The sequence below is a fragment of the Hyperoodon ampullatus genome (assembly GCF_949752795.1).
Source record: "Hyperoodon ampullatus genome assembly, chromosome: 3".
NCBI classification, from domain to species: domain Eukaryota; kingdom Metazoa; phylum Chordata; class Mammalia; order Artiodactyla; family Ziphiidae; genus Hyperoodon; species Hyperoodon ampullatus.
The window spans coordinates 7,716,753-7,741,379 of NC_136916.1; the positions used below are offsets into that span (position 1 = coordinate 7,716,753).

Consider the following 24,627-nt stretch of genomic DNA (forward strand, 5'->3'; position numbering starts at 1 on the left):
GCCTCTGGAAAGCAATCAACACGAAATACCCGGGACAGGCAGAGGCTTGGGCCCAGAGTTAACCTTTGAAAGGGGAAAAAAATGCAAAAGCAAGGACTCAGGAGGCATCTGTAAGGATGGGATTTCCTTACTTTCTGGGATAGTGGAGTTTAGTGACGATTTCCGTTCTTGATTTTCAGGAATTAAAGGCAGAATTTTCATCAGGTTGTGTTTTTCAGTGCGTAGCATTAGTATATGTCTAAAATGCAAATCTGTGTTGTTATTCAATGGCTTAAAATCTTTCAGTGAATCCCCTGCACTTGAGAACAGCATCAGAGATCCTGCCTAGCAGCCTTGTTTCCTTGATACACACCCTGCACTGTAGCCTGAGCCATTCAGAACTCCACGTGTGTGTGATAGACTTCTTGCACTTTGCAGAAGGTTCTTAATGTTTGTAGCCTGAGTGGGTCTTTGAGCCACTGAATGTTGCCAGCGAGAATGGGGAGGGGGCTTCGTGGCCCTTTCCCTGCGCTGGCTGTGAAGAAGGGCCAACTGGAGAGAAAGAAGAGGGAAACTGTTTGTGCCTTCATTTCAGTGCCTGTGGGTCACCTAGTCGAACTCTTATGTCTGTGGAGAACTCTTAGGCTTTAAAGGCCTTGAGAAGTAGAGCTTGGTACATACAGGGTTTCCCAGACCGCTGAATAAAATATGGAATGTTGTTGGTCACATAGTTTGACTAATAATAGCTTCCATTTATTGAATCTGGCATCATAGACATGCCAGAGATTATACTGAATACTCATGTCCACATTATAGCCTGTTCTTTTTTTTTTTTAAGTGGTTTTTTTTTTTTTTTTTTTTTTTTGAGGTGCGCAGGCCTCTCACTGTTGTGGCCTCTCCCGTTGTGGAGCACAGGCTCCGGACGCGCAGGCTCAGCAGCCATGGCTCACGGGCCCAGCTGCTCCGCGGCACGTGGGATCCTCCTGGACCGGGGCACGAACCCGTGTCCCCTGCATCGGCAGGCGGACTCTCAACCACTGCGCCACCAGGGAAGCCCAGTGTTATTTTTATTTAGTTAGTTTTTTGGCTGCATTGGGTCTTTGTTGCCGCGCGCGGGCTTTCTCTAGCTGCGGCAAGTGGTGGCTACTCTTCGTTGCTGTGCGAGGGCTTCTCATTGCGGTCGCTTCTCTTGTTGCGGAGCACAGGCTCTAGGCGTGCGGGCTTCAGTAGTTGTGGCTCATGGGCTCAGTAGTTGTGGCTCACGGGCTTAGTTGCTCCGTGGCATGTGGGATCTTCCCGGACCAGGGCTCGAACCCGTGTCCCCTGCATTGGCAGGCGGATTCTTAGCCACTGCGCCACCAGGGGAGTCCCTTCAGCCTGTTCTTACAACAACACTCATTTTAGAAGGTGGGAGAACCGAGGGGCAGACATCTTAAGCTTTGTCCCAAGATCTCAAGCCAGGTTTGCTTCTCCTATACTAAGCTGACCTTCATTTTCCTTCATTGACTTGACAGTTAAAAACAAATTACTTTATGAATCAGTTACTGGTCCAGGGGCGTGTATATGACAAGAGTGTCTTCATGTTACTTTCTGGAAGAATGTTTCGTAGCAATAATAACATCCAGTTACAAGGTGCTTTTACTTCCAGACGTATTTCTGTCTCCTCCTTCCTTTCGGGCTGTGGATTCTTGTTGCTCAGAGCCCTTTCAGGCTTTACTTGTTGCTCTGGACTCGGAACAGCTCAGGGCTTCCCTGTCCTGCTAGTTATTCATGGGTTCTGTTCCTTCAGTTAAGGACTGACTGTTCATTGACTCAGTCCAAGGGGTCTGAGGAATATGAACGTAAACCAGATGCGGTCTTTGCAGTGAAGAGATGATATGATTTATGTACATTTTGCTGCAACACAAGGGTGGAGGTTGGTGAGTACTAGGAAAAGGGGGCAAAGAGAACCCCATAGTTGTCTAGAGGTCAGAGAATTGCACCTGGGGAGTTGCGGGGGGGGGGCTTCATGGAAGATCTGACATTCGTCTGGACCTGAAGGCGTGAATGAGATTTGGCTTTGTGGTCCAGGGTTGGTTAGGGAGCGGATCAGCGTCCCTGCCAGAGTGCACGGTGCAGGCACAGGATGCTGGTGGGGAAGGCAGGGACTTGTGAACATACGGGAAGCAGTGAGTGTTCATTTTCCTTTCGTCGAGGACAGGATCTGTGAGCTGGGAGGGTTCCCTGATGATCAGAGCTGCGTTTCCCAGCCTTGGGAGCCATGGGGAAGGTAGTTGGCAGAGGGGAGAAAGTCGAACATGCAGGTCAGTTAGGTGGTTATTGCCATGTCGTGGCTCCAGGGTGGAAAGTTGCTGAAAAGGAACCAGACCCCAGATTGTTCTCTGGCCACCACCACTGCCAGGGGTGCTCAGGGACGCACAGTGTGGCTCCCAGCCAGTTCACTCTCCTTCTCGTAAGTGACCTTTCCCAGACCCCAGTGTGGTCCACTGTACGGGGGCCACAAGGTCTCCCTTAGCCTGGTTTGCAGTCACGCTTGAGGTCTACACGCCTGACTCCGGCCGGGACTCCCTTTCCCGTCTCCACTTAGAAGACGGGCAAACCAGGGAGAAAGAAGAAGGAAGCTGTTTGGGGCTTCATTTACCGCAGATCCCCTCCAACCTCTGCCCAGTTACCGCGTCACCACTCAGGCGTCCAGCGACGTCTCCCACCCAACACGTCCGAAAGAGAGCTGCTGACCCCACTGCCATCTGCTGGCCGCACGGCCTCCACCACGACCACTCTGTCCTGTTGCCCAGGCCAGGCCCCTTTGAGACATCCTCGGCCCTTCTGTGTCTCACACCTCGTGTGCAGTCCTTCAGGGGAGTCCCGCGGACCGGGATGAAACGACATCTGTCTGTCTGGTCCAGACCCTCTGGGTCCCCTGACACTCACTTCCCGGCGGCATCTTTCCTTGGCTGCCTTGGTCTGTCCTACACTCGGCAGCTAGAGTCATTGTCTGGACGCATGAGTTAGAGCTCGTCACTTCCCTGCCCAGAGCCCTGCATGGCTCCCGGCTGTCACTCAGGGCACAGGCCAGAGCCCTGACACTGGCCTTCAGGTTCCCGCATCTATCGCCCTCACCCCGCCCCTGCGTCCCCACTGGTCCCTCTCCATCCCCACCCTCGCTGGCGTCTGTCCTCCCCCAGACCCATCAGGCATGCTCCGGACTCCTGTCTCATTCCGGTGTCTGGAATACTTCCCCCCACCACCACCCCCAACCCCCGCTGCTGACACCTTGACCTCAGGAGGGCAGGAATCTGTTTGCATTTGATGTCCGGGAGATTATCCCTGGTTTAGGGCAGAGAAATCAGTCCTTTTATGGAAGCATATGGGCCTTCGTGTCTACTGATTAACTAGGATGAAACGGCTCTTGGCTTTTCAACAAAATCAAGGCTGCCTACAGGTGTGTCTGGTGCCTCTCCAGTCTCCACCAAGGAGCACATTCTCCTCGGGGCGAGATCACGGTCAGGCTGCTGGGATGGGGTCACTAACCTACCACTGTCCAGGTTTGTGAGTTTCCATTTGGGGGAGGGCTGCAGGCATGCTTGTTTTTAAAAGATCAGTGCAGGTAGCGTTTAAAGAACGTTTGGTGTAATTTGTTAGATATATATATTATTGCTCATTAATTTTGGGCCTTGATCATGTGTTTATACCTAAAATATATAAACAAATGAGGCAGCTATAAGTTTTCTGTTTTAGTTGATTGCTTTATTCTTTGGGCTTTTGTCCTCTTTATTTTCACGTTGATTTTCAAAAGATTTTTCTTTTTTTTTTCTTTTTTTCTTTTTTTAACTAATTTTATTGGAATATGGTTACTTTACAATGTTCCGTTAGCCTCCACTGTGCAACAAAATGAATCAACCATACACATACAGATGTCCCTCTGGTGGCGGTACTTGGGGTGAGCCCGCTCGGATGGGACCCTCCCTCCCGCCCTTGCCCTGTTCTCGGATCCCTGTTCCATCTGAGGCCATAGCGCTGGCGGAGAATTAACAGACATGTACTCCGGACTTTCCAGGGAAGGCCCGCTGTCAGATGCTCTGCTGTAGTCAGGCCCCGCATCTGACTTTTGCTTTGGAAAATGAAGTCCTCATGCAGGACAGGGAAGCATAAAATGGCGTGTTGGTTATATTGAAAGATTTGTGTGTGTTGGGGACAGGGGGCAGGGAGGGAGTCAGTGCCGAGAGACGTGCCCAGGGGTCTGCAGGTGGACCTGCCACGTGGACCGCAGGGGTTTCCAGCCTCCACTCAGGCAGCTGTGTCCCCCTGCCGTTGCCCCCATGACTTTTCTCTTCCATCTCATGAAATATGCCGTGTATCCGTGCGGTGCCCACTGTGTGTCGCAGCCGCAGGGCAGTAAGGAAGGAGACGTGCGCCCTGCTCTCGAGGGGCCTCTTACACACACACACACTTGAAATTGAACACGGACGGAGGGACCCAGGGATCATCACGTCACATGTTCTTTTCACGTGCTGATCCAGAGTTCAAGCCCAGAAAGAATCACATCAGGTGGTTCTGCTCTGTTCTCCAGGGAAGCTTCCTCTTCCTTCCAGATAGTGAGCTTGGAGAACCAGGCACTGCTGCCAGGTGCCCTCCCCCTCTCTGTCTCCCTCCCTCTCTCTCCCCGTCTCCCTCCCTGGCGCTGTTCTAGCAGCTGGGAGGTGGGGTGTGGGCAGATGAAATCCTTGCCCCCAGGAGCATCTGCTCTAGGTGGCCGGTGACAAATCAGTCTGTGGTTTGGATGAAGCAGGAAGTGCTGGGGTGTGATTGCAAGTTTAAGCAGGGCGGTTGGGAGGTCAGGCCTCTCTGAGAAGGTGACATTTGGGGAAAGATGCAAAAGGCTGTGAACAGGATGAAGCCCCCAGGGCGCTCATGTGGGTGGGAAGGAGACAGGGACCAATAGCCTGGCTGGAGGAGGAGGTTGCTCTGTGCCCAGGGAGCCGCTGGCCACTGATGAGGGTCCGGGATCTGTGTGTTTCTAGAACGTGTTAATTTGGAGGCCGAAGGGAGCGTGAAGGACCTGTGTCTGGTGCCCAGGTGCTCGTCGTGGGGTTCAGCCGGTATTTAGACGTGGTGGTGGGTAGCACCTACATGACCTGAAGCTCAAGGCGAGCCTGGTGGTGACCCGCCAGGCTGTGGGACTCCTTTGCTTTAGTGGTTGGCAGCCCAGAAGCAGCTGGGCCCCTCTTCTCCGTGCTGCCCCCATCTCTTTGACAGAGCTTCAGAGTTTTCAGTGAAGTGGTGAAGGGGCCCCGTGGAGGATGAGGTGTCAGCTGCTGGACCAGCCCGGCTGTCCTGGGCCTCGGCCTCTGTGCAGACGTCTGAGCAGAGACCACAGTGAATCTCTTCTTTCTGTTTCAGACAGCCCGCTGGAAGATTCTGACCTGAAGGACACGTATCTCATCCCGAGAAACATCATGGCTGAGCCAGACTATATAGACGATGACAATCCTGAACTAATTAGGCCTCAGAAACTAGTCAATCCTGTCAAAACATCCCGGAACCATCAAGACCTTCACAGAGAACTTCTTATGAATCAAAAAAGGTAAGATGCTTTCTTGAGTGGAGTTTTCCTTAGGGGACTTTTAAGGTAACTAGATTTAAGTTTAGTTACGCTTACAAAGGCTTCGAAGAGTTGTTTGTTTCTTGACCATATTTAACACTTCCTGTTTCCTTTCGCATCCTTGAGTCAGGGCATCCATGATGTAAAGCCGTCTGCAGGCTCAGCTGCCGGCCCCAGGGTCTCTCGAAGTTCTGTGGTCCTGGGTCCCCTTCTCAAGTGGATGCGTAGTTTAGGATTTGTACAGAAGGGGCTGGATTAAGGATAAAAGAGGGTGTCCTGCGTCGAAGAGGAACACATTATTGCTTAGATTTGTAAAAATTCTGAATTTTCCCCATACATTTGGGGAAATGTGAGAACAGATACCGCCCACTTCAGCATTTGTAGAGTGGCAGGGAGAAGTCTCTAGAACCACATCAGACTTAACAGTAGATAAGGACCCCCTTTCTTGTGTTTTCGTTTGTTTGTTTTTAGGTACCATTTAAAATTACTATCATCATTTTTATTATTATTAATTTTTTTTGAAGAGGAGCAAAACATTTACCTTCAGTCTTCTTTGTAAACCATTTTGTTAGTTCCATCTGTGTCACACGTAATTTTGGGCATTGGGTTCGGTATACTCTGCTTTTTTTAATTTTGAAAATTTATTGAAGTAGAGTTGATTTACAACGTTGTGTTAATTTCTGCTGTACAGCAGAGTGATTCAGTTATATATATTCTTCTTCATATTCTTTTCCATCATGGTTTATCACAGGATACTGAATATAGTTCTCTGTGCTATACAGTAGGACCTTGTTGTTCATGCATTCTGTATACAATAATTTGAATCTGCTAATCCCAAACTCCCATCCACCCTTCCCTTACCCACCCCCCCCTGGCAACCGCAAGTCCTCTTTATGTCTGTGAGTCTGTTTCATAGATAAGTTCATTTGTGTTGTATTTTAGATTACACATATGAATGATATCATATGGTATTTGTCTCTCTTTTGCTGATTTTGGTTAGTATGATAATCTTGAGGTCCGTCCATTTTGCAGCAAATGGCGTTATTTCATTCTTTTTTATGGCTGGTACTCTGCATTTTAAGTGATTATGGGCAGGGCTGCTGGACTGGGAGAGCTGAGGATGAAAAGTTGCTTTATTTATCAGGACCCAAGGTTACTAGAAGATCTGTTAAGCTTCATTTAGAACTGTTTTCAGATCTTCATAGTAAAACTGTTTGCTGATCTGAGTTGTGGAACTGTGGATCACTCATCTGCTCACTCTTTGCTAAGCCTTGGTGAAAAGGTAGCTACTGCCCACTGCACTGAAAGATGTGCAGACCAAGCTAAGCATTGGGGTAATGTTTTGGAAGAAGGGCCTAATTAAAAATAAAAATAAAACATTTTAAAAAGGGATGAGGGGGCATTTTTCTGGCATTTCTCCGTCAGAGTGTACCTCTGCCAGAACTCATGTCTTCTGTCCCAGGAACTCTTTGTAACTACATTTCTCCCTCCAGATGTGGAAATGTGACTTACTCTATGTCCCCAGCACACTAGAGTGCTGTCTGAATAACGCCTATTCAGTAGAATGTGAGTTTGATCCCTTTTGAATAAGTCCTTAGCTTCTACCTGTCTTTGTCGCATAAAAACAACAAAACCCCCAAGGATTTGGTATCATCACGCCCATAGCAAAACAAGACTGTATACGTTCCTAAACAGGCCAGAGAATTTGGAGGACGTCCTACCTGGGAAACCATGTCTGCATTTTGGTGGGAAGATGGAAAGTTTAATATCCTCTAAAAGAGGGTAGCCGAATGGTTTCCTAAACCAAATAATTTTCTGATTGTCTTTACCTCTTGGATCTCAGTTCCCTTGCCTGTCAGATAGGAGTAGGAGACTTAGTTAATCTCTAAGGAACATTCTAGTTCAAACTGTTGTTGGGTTTTTGTTTTTTCTATGATATCTATGAAAAGGCTCCACGTCAGAATAGAGACCACGGTAGAGCAAAGTTGGTGGAATAGTTGTTCTTTGAATCAGAGGCTATAGACTATTCTGCAGAAATGTATTTAGTAGCCTGGGTCTGTCTGTGTAAAACATTACATTCAGTTTGTGCAACTGAATCTGTTTCCAAATTTCCTGGAGTAGGCACATTCTGTGAAAATGGGCCTCATTCCTGTTTGCCTTTCTCTCGCCTGTTCTTTCTTTTCCTTGTCTGCACAGCTGACTCCTTAGCCAGGCCCAGCTCAGCTAATTTTGGAGAATGCTCTTATTCACTGGAGCACCGTGGTATAGAGAGGACCTGGGCTTTGAGGTCAGAGAGAAATGGTATGAATCCTGGTTTGCCATTGAACTTGACCTACCTTTTATGATCTTGGACAGGGTCTTCCTTCCTGAGATCTGTTTCTTCATCTCTAAAGTAGGGGATAAAAATATCTTTCTTATAAAAAATGAAAGTAAATGAGAGCATGTTTAAATACCTGTTAAAACACCTGGCATATAAGAAGTGCTCATTTAGTCCCATCCATCTTCCCCCTTCCTGTGTAGCATCATCTGAAATTTCCTGTTGCTTTTTCCCCTTTTTCTCTGAAAAGTTCTGGTCTGGTTGTAGAAGTACATAAAAAAAAAAAAAAAAAACGAAAATTAAAGGGAGGTTTCAAAATCAAATGAATATATCTTATCCTATGCCTTCAGGTTTTTTCAAGGTAAAATCTTAGTTTGGTAGGGTCCTCTTATTAGGAATACAACTGGTTTTAGAGTGAAAACTTCTCAAGCAGTTTCTTTTCTTTTATTCATCTTCTATCATGCATGCTTTTTAGAGACTGTGGGGTTTTTATTTCTGTTTTAGTGCCAAATAATAGAAAGTATCACATCAATAATATGTATATATTTGGTTAAAGGATAGTCATAGTTGCTTACTGGTTTGTACTATAATGAACCTCTGTTTACTTGTCTGCAGTTTGTAAAGGGCCTTCCCATATTTTATCCAGTGATCTTTCCAGCAACCCAGTGTGTGTTGTCTTGGAGTTGTTCTCATTCGACATGTGAGTGAGAGGAAACTCAAGAGTCATTGGCTGAAGAGACTTTTTAATTTCACATGATAGTTTTATTGGAATAAAAAAAAGGTAGAGATCAACATAGAATTACAAGCAGTTTAAATTAAAGACAGCGATGAATCAAATTTAATCACCACATAAACGAGAAGGCGTAGGGGTTAGGAGAGGGAGAGAGAACTGAGATGAACACGAAACAGGTTCTGCGGAGCTTTTGCTCTGCGTGGCCGCAGTTTCACGCAAAGACCTGCCGCAGTCCAAAGAGTTGCCTTGCTTAGGGGAGCATATCCTCATAGGTATTCTAACGCTGTATCCTGCACTCTTTCAAGTATATCATTCTGCTCCTCTATTTGCTGTCTTTTGGACCCAGTTAAGTTTCAGGTTAAAAGTCTTTAAAATTTGATGTGGTCACAGTTTACCACCAAGTCTGACGATTAAGACCCTGTGTCAGGTTCTCAGATTCTTTCTTCCTATAACAAGGCAGATTGCAAGAGGCATTATTTTTGGTAGTTGAAAGATCAGTGTTCAAGAGGTCTTAAAAAATGAGAATATTTCCAATATAATTTAGAGAGAATCTGTCTTCCCTAAAAAGAGTACTTCTGGGGCAAATACAGAATACCCGGCTACTCTACATCCCTACCATTGGCTCTTTAGCTTGTACATTTCAGTCGACAGTTTCTAGGTCCCCGTGTTTTTGGTCAGTCTTCAGTTGGTGTGCTTTGTTAGACAAATAGTTAGAGCCTCAGTAAATGCTTATTGCCGTGCAACATGGAAAAAAAATATGGGAAGTTGAGGTCGAAATATTTACATTTGAATCCATGCAGGTAGAAATGGCTCAGTCATAAACGTGGAGCGGGGCAGGCCAAACCAGGAGATTCCAAGATTCAAGATCAAGGGCTTGAAAGCCAAAGGCAACCCTTCCCCTCCCCGCTACAGAAAAATATTAAGCCAGGAGGTGTGTGGCTGGGTGGGAAGGTGGGGGGAGCATGTCGTGTTAGAGTTGGAGCCAGACTTGCCCCTGCCTCCGTGCTGACCTGGCTCAGGAGGCGTTCTCCCTTTTATGGGTTTAAGTGTGGCCGGCGTGGAGGCGGAGTGGCGTGAACACAGACCGGTCCAGTCGGCCCCTGAATGTGTTCAGTGGTTTATATGAAGTGTGAAACGAACCTTTAAACGTTGTCTGTACGTTTTCATCAGTGGTGGTGGGAGTACAAATTGTTGCAGCCTATTTGGAAAGCAGTTTCACGGTCCACATCCAAATCCAAAATATGCAGACGCTTAGCCAGCAATTCTGCTTCTATGAATGCAGCCAGCAGAGATACTTGGATAGGAGAGAGATAAATGGACAAGGAAGCTCCCCGCCTCATTGCGTTCAATAGGGAACAATTGGAAACAACCTAAATGTCTCGCATTATGGACATGGAGAAATTTGGGCACTTCTGTACTCCGATAAGGGTCTAGAGAGTATGGAGCACACTCTAAACAGTGAGTGATCTGTGGGTGCAGGAATGGGGAGCAGTCCATGGGTGCAGGGCCTCTACCTTGTACAATTTTCGGGGCCACCATTCACCTAGATTACAGTGCAAGTGGGGCACCCCGTAGATGTCTAACAAGGAGAGTCTTGGTGTGCTTTCACTTTTTGTTTTGTTTTTTTTTTGCGCTGCGCGAGCCTCTCACTGTTGTGGCCTCTCCCGTTGCGGAGCACAGGCTCCGGACGCGCAGGCTCAGCAGCCATGGCTCATGGGCCCAGCCGCTCCGCGGCATGTGGGATCTTCCCAGACTGGGGCACGAACCCGCATCCCCTGCATTGGCAGGCGGACTCTCAACCACCGCGCCACCAGGGAAGCCCTGCTTTCACTTTTTATCTTGCATGTATGTATATAACACCTAACCTCTCTCTCTCTTTTTTTTTTTTTTTCAAAGAGCACATATTAATTTAAAAAATCGGCTTGGTCCGCTGTGATAGTCACGAGAAGCAGTTCGGGAATAACTGTTGGTCTTGGGTGGTACCAAGTCCCCAGGTCGTAAGCAGTTGTCAATCATAAAGGGATTGAAAGTTCTTGTTAATTGAATTGATTAAAGAGAATCAACGTTGTCATGCAGAGACGGATACTGTCATTTTTATGAAATTTGGATCTTATTTCTGTCTTGCTATCTCTGCAGCCTGATCCAGTTTTAGACTCAGAGAATCACATAGGCAGTGCTTGACTTTTTCCATTCAGCATAGAAAGTTAAGTGAGCTGCTTGATAAAATATTAACTAAATTTGTATGACTTCTTGACTATTATAAGTGCAGGACATTTATCATATAAGCACCATTTTCCTGAGTTTTGTGTTACTAAATATTTTATCATACTGCACCACTGTGTAAAATCTTTGAACAGAAAACGCATACCGTATATTAGTTAAACCCATTCACGTATTGTGATAGAATGCCAGCTTAATGCGTCATACATCAGAGTTTGTTCAACAGCTTTTGCATAAGCCAGAAGCACTTAATAACGGTTGAGGTTAATTTCACCAGTGAATTATAGTTTGAAATTTAAATTATGCAGGTAGCTAAATTCTTAATCCTAAAATTTAAATCCCTTAACTCTGTCTGTACTGTCATCCTGAGACTTTTTAATAGTCATGAAACTGAGTGGGTCTTTACTCAGATTATTTACAAACATTTTCCGGTGCTCAGTGACACTTAAGTCTATTGGAGAGAAGTACCATAAGCAACCTTTCTTATTACACTGAGTAAGACTTAATTTCCAGAATAGTCTGTCTATACTTCTGTTCTCCTCATACAGTCCTGATAACTGTGAAATAAGTTGTAAATTGCAAAAATAACCCATCTCTTTTATTTCACTGGAAATATAGCTGAACTTAATATTTCTTTCTGTTTTTTTTTTAAATCAATTTATTTATTTATTTATGGCTGCGTTGGGTCTTCGTTGCTGCGCGAGGGCTTTCTCTAGTTGTGGCGAGCGGGGGCCACTCTCCGTTGCGGTGCACGGGCTTCTCATCGCAGTGGCTTCTCTTGTTGCGGAGCATGGGTTCTAGGCACACGGGCTTCAGTAGTTGTGGCACATGGGCTCAGTAGTTGTGGCTCACGGGCTCTAGAGCGCAGGCTCGGTAGTTGTGGCACGCAGGCTCAGTAGTTGTGGCTCGTGGGCTTCAGTAGTTGTGGCTTGCAGGCTCTAGAGCACAGGCTCAGTAGTTGTGGCACACGGGCTTAGTTGCTCCGCGGCATGTGGGATCTTCCTGGACCAGGGCTTGAACCTGTGTCCCCTGCATGGGCAGGCGGGTTCTTAGCCACTGTGCCACCAGGGAAACCCCTCTTTCTGTTTTTTTAAAACCGAAAGTTCTGCTAATGAAAATTGGGAAAGGGAAGACATATATGTTATTTTAACTGTGTCGTTTATCTTCAGTGATGGAATCTACTGACATTTACTCTGTAAACAGCAACTTTGCAAAATCATTTATTATGATCTTAAAAAGAGGTAGAGAGGAGAGATGCCAGAATTTTAAAAAATTACCACTAGATAGATGTGGAAGTGTGACACCGAGGATTATTTTACAGATGTGATAGAGTGAACTTGAAAGAGATAGAAGCAAGGGTGGTGAGATTCTTAGAGCCAGAGCACGTTTCGGAAATTCTTCCAGTTAACGGGCAACTCACATGACTCCTAGTTGATTAGTCGTGTTAGCTGATTGAAGTAGAGTGGAGAACAGCCACGGAGTTCGACGGGCCTGATCTGCAGACTCCCGGGTGTCATCAGCAAGGTCAGCAGGCGTGTGGGGAGGCGCACAGGCCACCTCGGTGGTCTGAGGCTGCTTCAGCAGCACTGGTTTCCCGCAGCCCAGAAAAGCACCGGTGCCTGTTGGGGCCACGTGTGCACGTGTGGACGTGTGTGATGGCATTGTCACTCACCCCCTGGGCTGCCTGGCTCTGATAGCATTCTTCCTGCTCTGTGGCTTGTTTCTTTTTTTTTTTTTTTTTTGCAGTACATGGGTCTCTCACTGTTGTGGCCTCTCCCGTTGCGGAGCACAGGCTCCGGACGCGCAGGCTCAGCGGCCGTGGCTCACGGGCCCAGCCGCTCTGCGACACGTGGGATCTTCCCGGACCAGGGCACGAACCCATGTCCCCTGCATCGGCAGGCGGACTCTCATCCACTGTGCCACCAGGGAAGCCCGGCTTGTTTCTTTTTTATTGTCAAAGTTAATAACGAGTTGAGATGACTCAGGGGCTAGTGGAGACTGGCTCAAGAGAGAGAGGATGGTGAAGAGGGGTAGCCCGGACTAGAGAGATCCTGAGGAATTGGCCGAGGCCACGGAGACCAGGCAAGTCCCAGCCGGCCATTAACATAGACAGAAACCCCACCTGCGAAAATACCAGTGAATGTCATCCTTCTCCTGACCTGCCTCAGACATTTCAGATGAGGGTTGCTAGGGAATGGCCCGAGTTTGGGTTTTGTTTCACCCCATTTGAAGAGATGGCAGCCTGATTGATCTCTCCCCAGTGTCGAGGTCCCCTGAAGCCTGACTTCCCTGTGTTGTCAGCAGTTGAAATGGCTCCAGAACACTGGGCTGGGATTCGGGATCCAGGTTCTCCAGGGCCGTGCCCCCAGCAGTGATGGAACCTTGGACGTGCCTTTAGATGTGCAAGAATCCTCTCCCAAGTCTGAAATGTGAAGGGTTGGAAGAGGTTTCTGGGCCATTTGGTTGTTGAAGTTTCTGTGCTAGCTTCTCTCGAGGCTGCATTTAGTACTTGGGGTCAGGGGCTCGAGCCTGGGAAGCTTCAACATCTTACTCTCCATGGTGGGTGACCATCCCACCCACCGAATGAGCATGCTGTTCCCCACCTTCCCTGCCCAAACCTCCTGCACTAACCTCCCTTGCATGACCTGGTGTCTGGCATACAGTAGGCGCTCAGAATGATTTTATCGAGTGATAGGTTTTGCTTACTGTTGGGAGGTACTCTTGCCCTTTCTTTCATGCTCATGAACTTCTGAGGCCCCCAGTGTTGACTGTTAGCTGGTGGTAGGCATCACAGTCATGCTAAGTCACTAGAACCCTCTTCTGTGGTTGATGCCTAAAATGTCTATTCATGAAAGATGCATCCATTCGATTAAAACTTTAAAATATTGTTAATGCTTTAAATATTTTTTTAATTAAAAAATTTTATTTTTACTAGTTTTTTTTTTTTTGCGGTATGCGGGCCTCTCACTGCTGTGGCCTCCCCGTTGCGGAGCATAGGCTCTGGACGCGCAGGCTCAGCGGCCATGGCTCATGGGCCCAGCCGCTCCGCAGCACGTGGTATCCTCCCGGACCGGGGCACGAACTCACATCCCCTGCATCAGCAGGCGGACTCTCAACCACTGCGCCATCAGGGAAGCCCAATTTTTACTAGTTTTAATTAAAAAAAATTTTTTTGAAGTATAGTTGATTTTCAGTGCTGCATTCATTTAAGGTGTACAGCAAAGTGATTTGTTAATGCTTTTTTGCAGGGGACTTGCCCCTCAGAATAAGCCAGAGCTGCAGAAAGTGATGGAAAAGAGAAAACGGGATCAAGTAATAAAGCAGAAGGAAGAGGAAGCACAAAAGAAGAAATCTGACCTGGAAATAGAACTATTAAAACGGCAGCAGAAGTTGGAGCAGGTAGGGGTGATTGGGGTGAAAGGTGTTTTTTTGGTTGTTGATTAAGGGGTACAATATATTGATTTGGTACACTTGTATCGCAATATGATTGCCATCATAGTGCTCACATGTCTGTCGCATCATATAATTATCATTTCTTCTACTGTTGGGGACAGTTAAGTTCTAGTCTCTTAGCAACTTTCATGTTTATAATCGTTTTGTTGTCGATAATCCCCGTACTGTGTATTAGGTCTCCAGGACTTACTTCTCTGCTAGTTGCGAGTATGTACCCTTAAATAGCATCTTTCCCATTCCCCTAGCTAGTCACCATTTTACCCTCTGCTTTTATGATTTCACTGTTTTTAGATTTCACATGTGAGAGAGATCATATAGTACTTGTCTTTCTCTGACTTCTCTTGTCCTGAGAAATAAAGGGTGCTGGAACAAGCAGAATTTCCCAGACACGTCGGATGTAAATGTTTTTATACCATGAAAGGAAAAGCTGAGACAGGTGTCCGCAGATGGACTAAAATACACTCAAGATAAAGGGAAGGGGCTTCCCTGGTGGTGCAGTGGTTGAGAGTCTGCCTGCCGATGCAGGGGACACGGGTTCGTGCCCCGGTCCGGGAAGATCCCACATGCCGCGGAGTGGCTGGGCCCGTGAGCCATGGCCGCTGAGCCTGCGCGTCCGGAGCCTGTGCTCCGCAATGGGAGAGGCCACAGCAGTGAGAGTCCCGCGTACCACAAAAAACAAAAACAAAAACAAAACAAAAAAAAGATAAAGGGAAGGATTCTGTTGAGGACCTAGAAGGGATTCAGGAGGCAAAGCCAAAACCAGGGAATATCACAGAATGCACAGCCCAGTGCTGGGAGCTCAAGCACTTGAGTGAAGTTCAGCTTCACTTAAGACTGTGGAACAAGTGCGTGTTGCCCTTGGCTCCTGTTTTAAGTCTTAGCCTTAATCTTTAGGCTCTCGTCATCCCTCGGTATTTCAGCAACAACCAGTCAGCTGCTGCTCCTGCGCAGAATTCTTACCCCAGCACCTAGATCCAGACACATATGTAAAAATATAAATATATTTAAAGCGGAGACCAGGAGAAACTTCCTTCCGTTGGGAAATGAAGTCGTTAGGGACTTTGGAAAGAGGAACAGTGTTTTTGGAAAGCCTCTCCATTTGTAAATAATTTGTAAATAATTTTCCTGTTTCTGAATTCTGTTTAGCTTGAACTTGAGAAGCAGAAATTGCAAGAAGAGCAAGAAAATGCCCCAGAGTTTGTGAAGGTTAAAGGCAATCTCAGAAGAACAGGCCAAGAAGTGGCTCAAGCCCAGGAGTCGTAGGTCCAGGCTGCAGAGACCACGCACCAGCCCAGCACACACAAAAAGTGTGTGCAGGGGCCTCCCCAGTATCTAACCTCAGGGCCAAAGCCCCTGGAGAGAATCCCAGCCAGCAGAGAACTGTTACTTTGAAAAGAGTTTGGTTTTGGTTTTCCTACCATCCGGGTTGGATCCGTTGCACCTGTGACTGTTGCAGTTCCTATTCGCCAAATGAAGGTCGTTGCCCGAGCACTTAAGTTGGGATAATGGACCTGTGTGTTCAAAGACTTAAAAAATAACAAGAAGAAGAAGAAAAGGAAGAGAACACTGGCATAAATTCCTGAGAGTTGCACTACTTGGTTTTTCTTTCAAACCAAGTTTAGTGGGGCACAGAGCCTTTTTTCTTTTAAAATGTAAAGAAAATGTGTTTCATTCTTCCTTTAGTTACCCATTCAGTAATTTAGATCGCGCACAAATGCGTTTGATCTCTTATATCCACTGTTTGTAAATTCTGTTTTCTTGTCTATTTTACACTTTCACCCACGTCAGGCTTAACACCAGAGAATGTTAATATTCATGTTGAACACAGTTCTTACCTTTGTCGGCATTAAGATTCAGAAATAGAGTGAGGAACTTTAAAAATGTGGGAACAAAGAAATACATAAACAAGACTACATAAACGTCTGTCTTGATCGTATTTCCATTCCTGTTGGTTCCCTGATGCTTCACGGTGACCTTCTACTTCAGGGAAGGTCCATCATGTAAATCCATGTATTGCTTTGATAACTGTTAGGGGTTTTGTTTTGTTTTATCTTATTGTTAAGTTTCTTGCTCAGCGACGCCTTTTATGTGAAATAATCTCCCAGTCCTTTGAGGAATAAAAACTAGTCCGTATAACCCAACTTCAGTGTCACAAGTAGAGGGTCCAAATCTTTTCGTGTCTCCTGAGAGCAGTGTGGGGAAAGCTCCCATGTGGAGCTGTGAATGAAGAGTTCTTTGGGTATTTTAATGTGAATCAAATGGAGATTGGTCTCACGGAGGCCCGTTTGGAAGATATATAGCATTTATACATTTTTAATATTATTTGAATCCAACCTTTGAAATTTTCTGATTGATGATCACCTAGCTCTTTGCCCTTTTTTCTTGTGAAGAAAGGCTATTTCACCACTACCTTAGTGATGGTGATGCGTTGGTAAGGGTGCTGTTGTGACTACTGTAGATCTCTCAGGAACAGCTGAGGGGAAGAGGAGGCTGCTCAGTTGGTGCTCTCCAGCGGGCATGCTGTACTCCACATGAACCCTGAGTTACCAACTACAGCCAGATTCTTAACGCAGAATCCCTTTTCTATTTCCAGGATGGGCAGGGGAATGTTCTACTTGGGGTGGTCTAGAAGAATTTGTGTGGATTCAGTATGTTCTTTGTAGAAATGGTTTAGCCGGTAATTCCTACATTGGAGGCTCTTCTTTTTTTTTTTTTTTTTTTTTTGCTATACACGGGCCTCTCACTGTTGTGGCCTCTCCCATTGCGGAGCACAGGCTCCGGACGCACAGGCTCAGCGGCCATGGCTCACGGGCCCAGCCGCTCCGCGGCATGTGGCATCTTCCTGGACTGGGGCACGAACCCGCGTCCCCTGCATTGGCAGGTGGACTCTCAACCACTGCGCCACCAGGGAAGCCCCGAAGGCTCTTCTTATAATTTCTTTCAAGAGTCATAGAAAGCTGGATCCCGAGCTTTTGAATCCTTAATAAGCCTAAGTAGAAATTAGCTTTCTATGGGAATTCTGTAGTTTTCATGGTTGGTGATTAGGCTCCCGTTCACCCCTGATGTGGACGGGACAAAAGTAAATGCATAGATAATATACTGCTAGTCATAGAACATGTTGATCACACCTGAAATGGATTATTTCTCTCATCAGCAAGTATTATTTGAATAAGATATGAGGTGCTTAAGGTACAATGTTGCTCTATCATAATTTACTTTTGAAGGATGGAATAGTAACTGTTTTTTTCCATCCTTCTTCCTTTTCAGAGGGGAAAGAGCATTAACCGATCATCTTGAAAGTACGTTTCTGATTGTACGTTGACTAGAGTTCTGCCCCTGTGCATGTGGACTAGTGATGCAATTTGTAAAATGAAGATTCAGGAGTAGCTCATAGCCTTGAGTCCAACCGGATATGTAAGATCTTTAGATTCTGTATCCTTGAAGCAATTCTGCCACTTGATAAAATTCTCAAGGGCCCTAACAGCCCCCTTTAGAAAGACCAATTCTATTCCGAGAATTTGCCTAGAATGCATTCTTCACTGGGAAAAAATAAATTCCAAGAGCGTTTCCCTCCCAATCTCACTCACAAATCTGCAAAATTATTAGTGGTTAGTAGTCCAAGGTTTGGCCAAAAGAAGACTTGTAAATAGTGTCAAGTGATGTCTCCTCACTAGACAGTGGAATGTACAGATAGAGAAGCTCTTTGAAATTGCCAGGTCAGCTCAGCTAATAAGCCTGAGTTTAAAAAGGTGTCATTCTCCCTCCACACTTTAATACTGTACAGTCCAAACCCCTAGGACTCATGAACATCCAAGCAGTTTTGTGCTTTGAGCCAATTTTTGAGAAAAATGGCTCTGTTTTTCCACTCTGTGGTTTTCTTAAAATAGCTCAGTGTTTTCTAGTCTCCGAGTAGTGTTGCTTTCTAAGCTATCACAGTTGACTTTATTCTTCTACTCTGAAAAATTCTGACTTGTTTGAGTGTATATAATATATATAAAGGAGCCTTAATGGATTTGTTTTCATAATTTAATATTTTTTGTATTTGCTCTTGTATAATTGTTTTTAATGGAAAGTATTACAGAATTGAGGGTGGAATTCTTAGAACCAAAGTTATTCTTAATAAAAATCACCACACGCTTGGACCATGCATCCGTGTTTGGCTGATGTGTTTAAGACGGATGTCTGGAATTGATGGGGAGTGGGTGCTGTGTTCAATTCAAGAATTAGAAGGTGGTTTGAGGGTTTCCCTCTGATGGCCCTCCCCCCAAATCAGTTATGTCCTCTTGCCTTGTGTCAGTCAAGGCTGGCGATTTATTCTGTCAAGCAAATTCATGCTAAGATATTATGCTATATCTTGCTTAGAATATATGGTATTTTAGCAACAGCTGTCCGTTCTACAGATCAAAGTATTCTGAATTTTAGGTAGCTTGGTAGGATAGTGGGAGATATATTTTGGGAAGGTCTGTTTTTTAGTGCTTGTGAGCACATATGACATGTCATAAGTATGATCATGAAATTATTTTGCTTATTCAGCTAAATTAATTTCATCTTCAAAGAAGTCACTTTGGGAAGCTGTACACATGACTGCGTTATACTGTTGGTTGAAATAGCTTGGGGAGTGAAGTTTCTATACTTTGTCCTTATTTTCCACCCCCAAATTACTACTCAGCTTAGTCACCCAACTCCTAATGTCTTTGGACTCTTTTGAAAAATTAAATCTACTCAGAGCAGTGAAGATTTGCTATGTCTAGGGTTATACCATGAACTCCAAAGGCCAATGAAGAAGGTGGGCTCCAAAAATAATTTGAAGAGTGGCTACATCCTTGGAATAACAAGGCAATTTTCCAAGGTGACAGTTTTGAGGCTGTCAGTCCATTTCATTGGACCACTGTACGTTCCCTACAATAGTAGCCATTGACTTGAAAGAAGACAGAGGTCAATTAATATGTTTGGTAAGACTTAAAATGCTACAGTACAGCTAAAAGAAGTATTAGCATACTACTTCCAGGCTTACATTTACTAGTATAATGAAAAAGGAAGTGTTTTATTCTAAGGTTTTAGGGTAAATAAAATCTTTATGAGCTAGCCTCACAGTCTCACAATTATAATTTCTACTTTTTTTTTCCATGTGAGAAAATGCAGTCTGATGATCAATTGGGGATGTTTTGGAACATCTTCCCACTTGCGCTTAGATTTCCCAGCAAGATGGTAATGCCAACCAGAGTCTGGTATGCCTTGTCAATATCTTATATAATTAGTAGGATCATACTGAGAATTTTTTCTACTAAGAATCATCAAGTGGTGAATTCTTTGAGACATTTGGCTCTGTATTACCTTGAACATACTGTTGGGTCCTTTTAAATTTGTTATTTCTATGCCCATGCCTCCTTTTCCACTTGGTTATTATGTGTGACCACTGCTGATGATTACTCTTCTGTGCTGTAGTTTCCAGTGTGAACCAACAAACCCAACTGTCTATCAGCTGGTGAATGGATAAGCAAAATATGGTATCTCCATGCAATGGAATATTATTCAGCTATGAAAAGGAACATAGTACTTATACACGCTTCAATATGAACAAACCTCAGAAACATTATGCTAGGTGAAAAGAGGCAGACACAAAAGACACATAGTGTACAGTTACATCCATATGCAATGTCCAGAGTAGATAGAACTATAGGGACAGATAGTGGGATAGTGGTTGCCTAGGGCTGGGGGTGGGTATGGTGAATGACTGCAAATGGGCATGAGGTTTCTTGTGGAGGTAATAGAAATGATTTAAAATAAAATTGTGGTGATAGTCATATAACTCTTTAAATATACTAGTAATCATATAAACATAAATCTACTAACACCTTAAAATGGGTAACTTTTATGGGATGTGAGTTATACCTCAGTCAAGCTTTTAAAAATGTACACATCCTTTGAATGCACAATTAGATTTCTAGGAATTTAGCCTTCAGAAGTATTTATCTGCACAAAGATTGTTGTTCAAAGATATTGCAGCATTTCTCATAATTTCTCAACCCAACTATATTTTAGTAGTTTACTAGATTGAGTATAATACATCTGTATTCCTTATTATGGACTATAATGCATATCTTTTAAAATAATAAGGTATTATTACTTTAAAGAAATAAGACTTTGAAGGTATACTATTATATAAAAAAGCAAGCTACAGAACATGTACAGAACATGTAATATAATCCCATTTACATGAAAAAATTAAAAGTGTATCCATACGTCTATATAAATGCTTATGGATAAGACTGGACATTTACCTATCATGTAAACAGTGATCACTTCTGGGGAAGGGAAAGGAATTGGGGTCAGAAATAAAGGGGGGGATTCCTAGTTTAATTTGTGTATTTTTATATTTTTAATAATTTTACACAATTAAAATGTGTTCTTGACCTACCGGTGTTTAAAAGGGCATAAGAAGCAAAGTAAAAGCTTGGGAAAAAAATGTGTGCTTCATACAAAATCATCTCTTAAAAATTAAATGATATTCATGTCATAATTATTTATGTGTTGAACGCATGTATGGTGAAAAATTACAACAGAATGATTTCAACATTTCCAAAAAGCAAAGTAAAAGTGAATCCGTTTTAAGAAACTGTCAAGAATCCAATTGTTTTAAGCACACAGACCTGTAATTGAAGCACAGTCACAGTAAAAGAGGAGCCAGGGAAGGAATAAAGAGAAGCAAGGACTCCAGAATGGCAGTGAGGAACGTACCAATTCTTTGTCGACCCCCCAGTGACGAACCAGAGACCTAAGCCGGGGCTCCTTGTAAGAGATCCAGCTGTAGGCTTCACCATGAAAACAACTCTGCCCTTTAAATGTTTCCTCTGCTACTGGAATTTAAGGTAGTGTGGCTACAATATTGGTTTTTCCTACTGTTGTTTTTGTTGGCTGAGGTCAAGGGGACTGGGAACGTGGGGACATGCAGCTTGGTAATGAATTACTGATACCCTGTGCACACAGTGCCTTGGGGGAGCTTTAGGTTGGCCTATCACAGTCTTCTTGGGATGTATTCTCTCTTGCATGATAGTGAAACTTCTGTCTACCTTCTCTCTTGCTTCCAGGTGGAGCCTTCATCCTATTACTAAGAATACTTTTATTTCTCTTTCTGCTTCTTCTGGATGAAGGAGGGTTAAGATTAAAGCTTAGACTCAGCCATAAAAAAAGAATGAAATCATGCCATTTACAGCAACATGGATGGACCTAGATATTTTCATACTAAGTGAAGTAAGTCAGAGAAAGACAAATATGATATGATAACACTTAACATGTAGAATCTAAAAATTAGTACAAATGAATCTATATACAAAACAGAAACAGTCTCACAGATGTAGAAAACAAACTTCTGGTTACAAAAGTAGAAGGGGGAGAGGCATAAATTGGGACATAGGAGTAACAGATGCACAGCATCATATGTAAAATAGATAAACGACAAGAAGCTATTATTTAGCACAGGGAACTATATTCAATATCTTCCAATAAACTATAATGGAAAAGTATAGAAAAAAGATATAGATCTATACATATATATGTGTAACTGAATCACTTTGCTGTGCATCTGAAACTAACACAATATTGTACATCAACTATACTTCAATAAAAATAAATAAGTAAAATTTTTAAAAATGATTTAAGCTAGCCAAAAAAAAAAAGATTTTGGCTAGCCAAAAGAGGAGCTAGCCAAGAACTGGAGAAATGCTGGCCTTTTACAAAGGGCTAATAGGTGCTGAGATGGAGGCTGGCTTAGAATAGAATTTACGTCAGAGAATGTAGGTGGCAGCGTCAATTGTCCTGACTTCACTGTTGAAGTGGGAGATGCGGTCACATGGGTACCACCTTGGTCATTTGCCCACAGTTATTTACTCATTCAAGAGGTTTCAGGAAACCATCACACCTGTGTCCGCCAGGTACCAGCGAAGAGGGGGCAACACGACCCAAACATCTACTGCAAACCAGGGGGGCAAAATCTTACACAGTGAACTGAGAACCAGAGTCGGGTTCATGCATAACCTCTTCAGGGCTAGTAGCCAACCTAGGGCCTTCATGAGGAGAAAATTCACTGTGTAAACTCAAATGAGCGAAGGCGATTTTCTGGTCAAAACTTGTGAATTGGCTTTAATTTGATGAGCTGGTTGTCCCCATTTCTCTTTCCTTCCGTAGTGATTTCAATGTTTCTCAAAGATGCCAGATCAGTCAACTGAAAGTACTACTTAACCAAAGATGTTTACAAGATATCTTGCTAGAAGCTGGTTCCAGCCCTTGGGGTGTTTATAATCTTGTTCAGAGATAAGACATTGCGGTAGGATGTAACAAATAGTAACAAGCATTAAATTAAATAAAACGCCACAAGAACGCCGAGAAGATAAGACCTATAGGAGCAAATTAAGAAAAGAAAAGAAAAACACTACATCATGTGGTTTTACTGCTATGTAGATGCTCTCATAAATGTTCTCTGAGGGGAAGCAGTAGAAAGGAACAGTTCAAGTGACGTTTTAAATGAAATGCGCGTCTTACTGATCCTTGATCTTCCTCTTTGCTTCACAGACTCTTCCAGAAATAAGACTGGACAGTTTGAAAACCCAGGTTTTTATGAATATCAGTAATAGGAGAGTGGAGTCTGGAGAAGAGGGCACAGCAAGTAAACTCACAGGCCTGCCCTGCACAACAGCTGGTAGGGTTGCCAGGTAACGTCTGACATTGTTTATTTCCAAAGAACTTCCTGAGGTACTTAAGGTAAGGCTGTGGGTGAGTTTAGATTTGCTTCCTAGCGTGAACCCTGAAGAACTGTGCAGTTGGAGGTGGCACGATTAATACCAAGCAAGTGGCAAGCTGTTCCCACGTGCCTGGAGTGGGTACACAGGAATGAACGGCACTCCGGGGAAGCACACATTTCCTCTCCAGGCTGTTTGTCCATTTTTATCACAATGCTCAGTGATGGGGCTACAAAATCATGTTCAGTCCCTGTTGTTTTGGGGCTTAAAATCTAATAAGGTGCCAAGTATTATTCAAAGAATCACACAAACAGAATGTGACAACTGTGGTGTGTGCTGTGAAGGCCCCCAAAGAAGCAGGAGACCAGGCAGTGAGGGTGAATCCACAGGTCAATTTGCACTGACAAATCTAGCCAATTAGAAACTACTAGAAAGACAGACCACACCAGGTCTGAGTAGAACAAGGATGAACGCATGTAATTGCTCTTTCTCTTCCACATTTTATTCTTCAGGCAAGGACATTTAACCTATAATCCAAGACTTGGATGATCCCAAATGTAGGCTGTTTATTTACTCGTACTGATAAGCTATTCATCTTAGAAATAAGTCCCCTCCTCCCTCATTCTCAACACAACTCATTAACTACACCCCTCCCCCTTCTCACATAGTGGAACAGAAAAGACATTTTAAGGCTGATCAAACATTATCCAGCCAGGTGAGTTCTTTTCTGCAAACCTGCAACTTTGAGGCTCTCATGAATCACCTTGCGGTGTTGGAGGTGATGACTTTCTTTACCGTATTTTCCCAAATGGCCTGCTTCTTACACGAGATCTCAGGGAATCCGGCCCGCATGGTATGGATCCAAGCTGTGCTGGCTTTTTCTGCAGTGCTGCGTCATTTTCCTCTTGTCTTATTTGACCCGTGGTGGCTTTTGGCTCTGGGTATCCAGTGTTGCACCCCTTCCTGTTCTATGATGGAGGATGGGCATGGGGGCCCAGGGGAAGCCCAGGGAGGGAGCGGTGAGTTGGAGGGGCGGCCAGCCCAGGAATGGAGAGGAGACCCCTCGTTTCCTGAGTCCACCCTCTCCTCTCACAAGGAGTCATTTATTGAGCGCCTGCTGTATGCAAGCCATCATGAAGGCTGAACGTGAGTAAGGTAAAGTCCCCATTCTGGAGCTTATGCTCCTTCGAGGCCCTTCGAGTAGACAAGTGTCCCCAACATGAGAGGAACCTCCCATATGTTGACCTTGACAGACATGGATACAGAAAATGTTGTAGGAGCCGCAGAAGAGCAATTTATGGTTTTCTAAGAGAGTATGAGGAAGGTCAAATCCAGGTGTCACAAGAAAGTACCACGGTCTTGTCTGTGTCACCGTAGAGACACACCTGTAGGCTCACACACACGTTTCTATAAGAGCGAAACGCAGTGATCCAAAGCCATGGCCGATTCCCGGGCCTCCGTGCTTCCTTTCCCCAGCTTGAAACTAACTGTTGGACTCATTCTTACTGGCTGACAGCACGAACCAGGAGGTATTTGGAGATCTCTGCCTTCAGTAGAAGGTGCGAGCGTGTGTGTGCGTGTGTATGTG

General features: G+C 44.6%; 1 protein-coding gene across 1 annotated transcript in view; it reads left to right on the forward strand.

Annotated features, from left to right (window-relative positions):
• Positions 1-15,627, forward strand: part of FAM107B (family with sequence similarity 107 member B) — a gene marked incomplete at its 5' end in the record, with an annotated part of 214,766 nt that extends 199,139 nt beyond the window's left edge. Inside the window, 3 exons of the mRNA XM_079699559.1 lie at positions 5,380-5,563; positions 14,100-14,250; positions 15,451-15,627. Of these exons, the coding sequence (XP_079555685.1) occupies positions 5,380-5,563; positions 14,100-14,250; positions 15,451-15,567 (452 nt within the window). The 3' untranslated portion in view covers positions 15,568-15,627. The remainder of the gene's footprint in view (positions 1-5,379; positions 5,564-14,099; positions 14,251-15,450) is intronic.
• Positions 15,628-24,627: the final 9,000 nt, after the last annotated feature.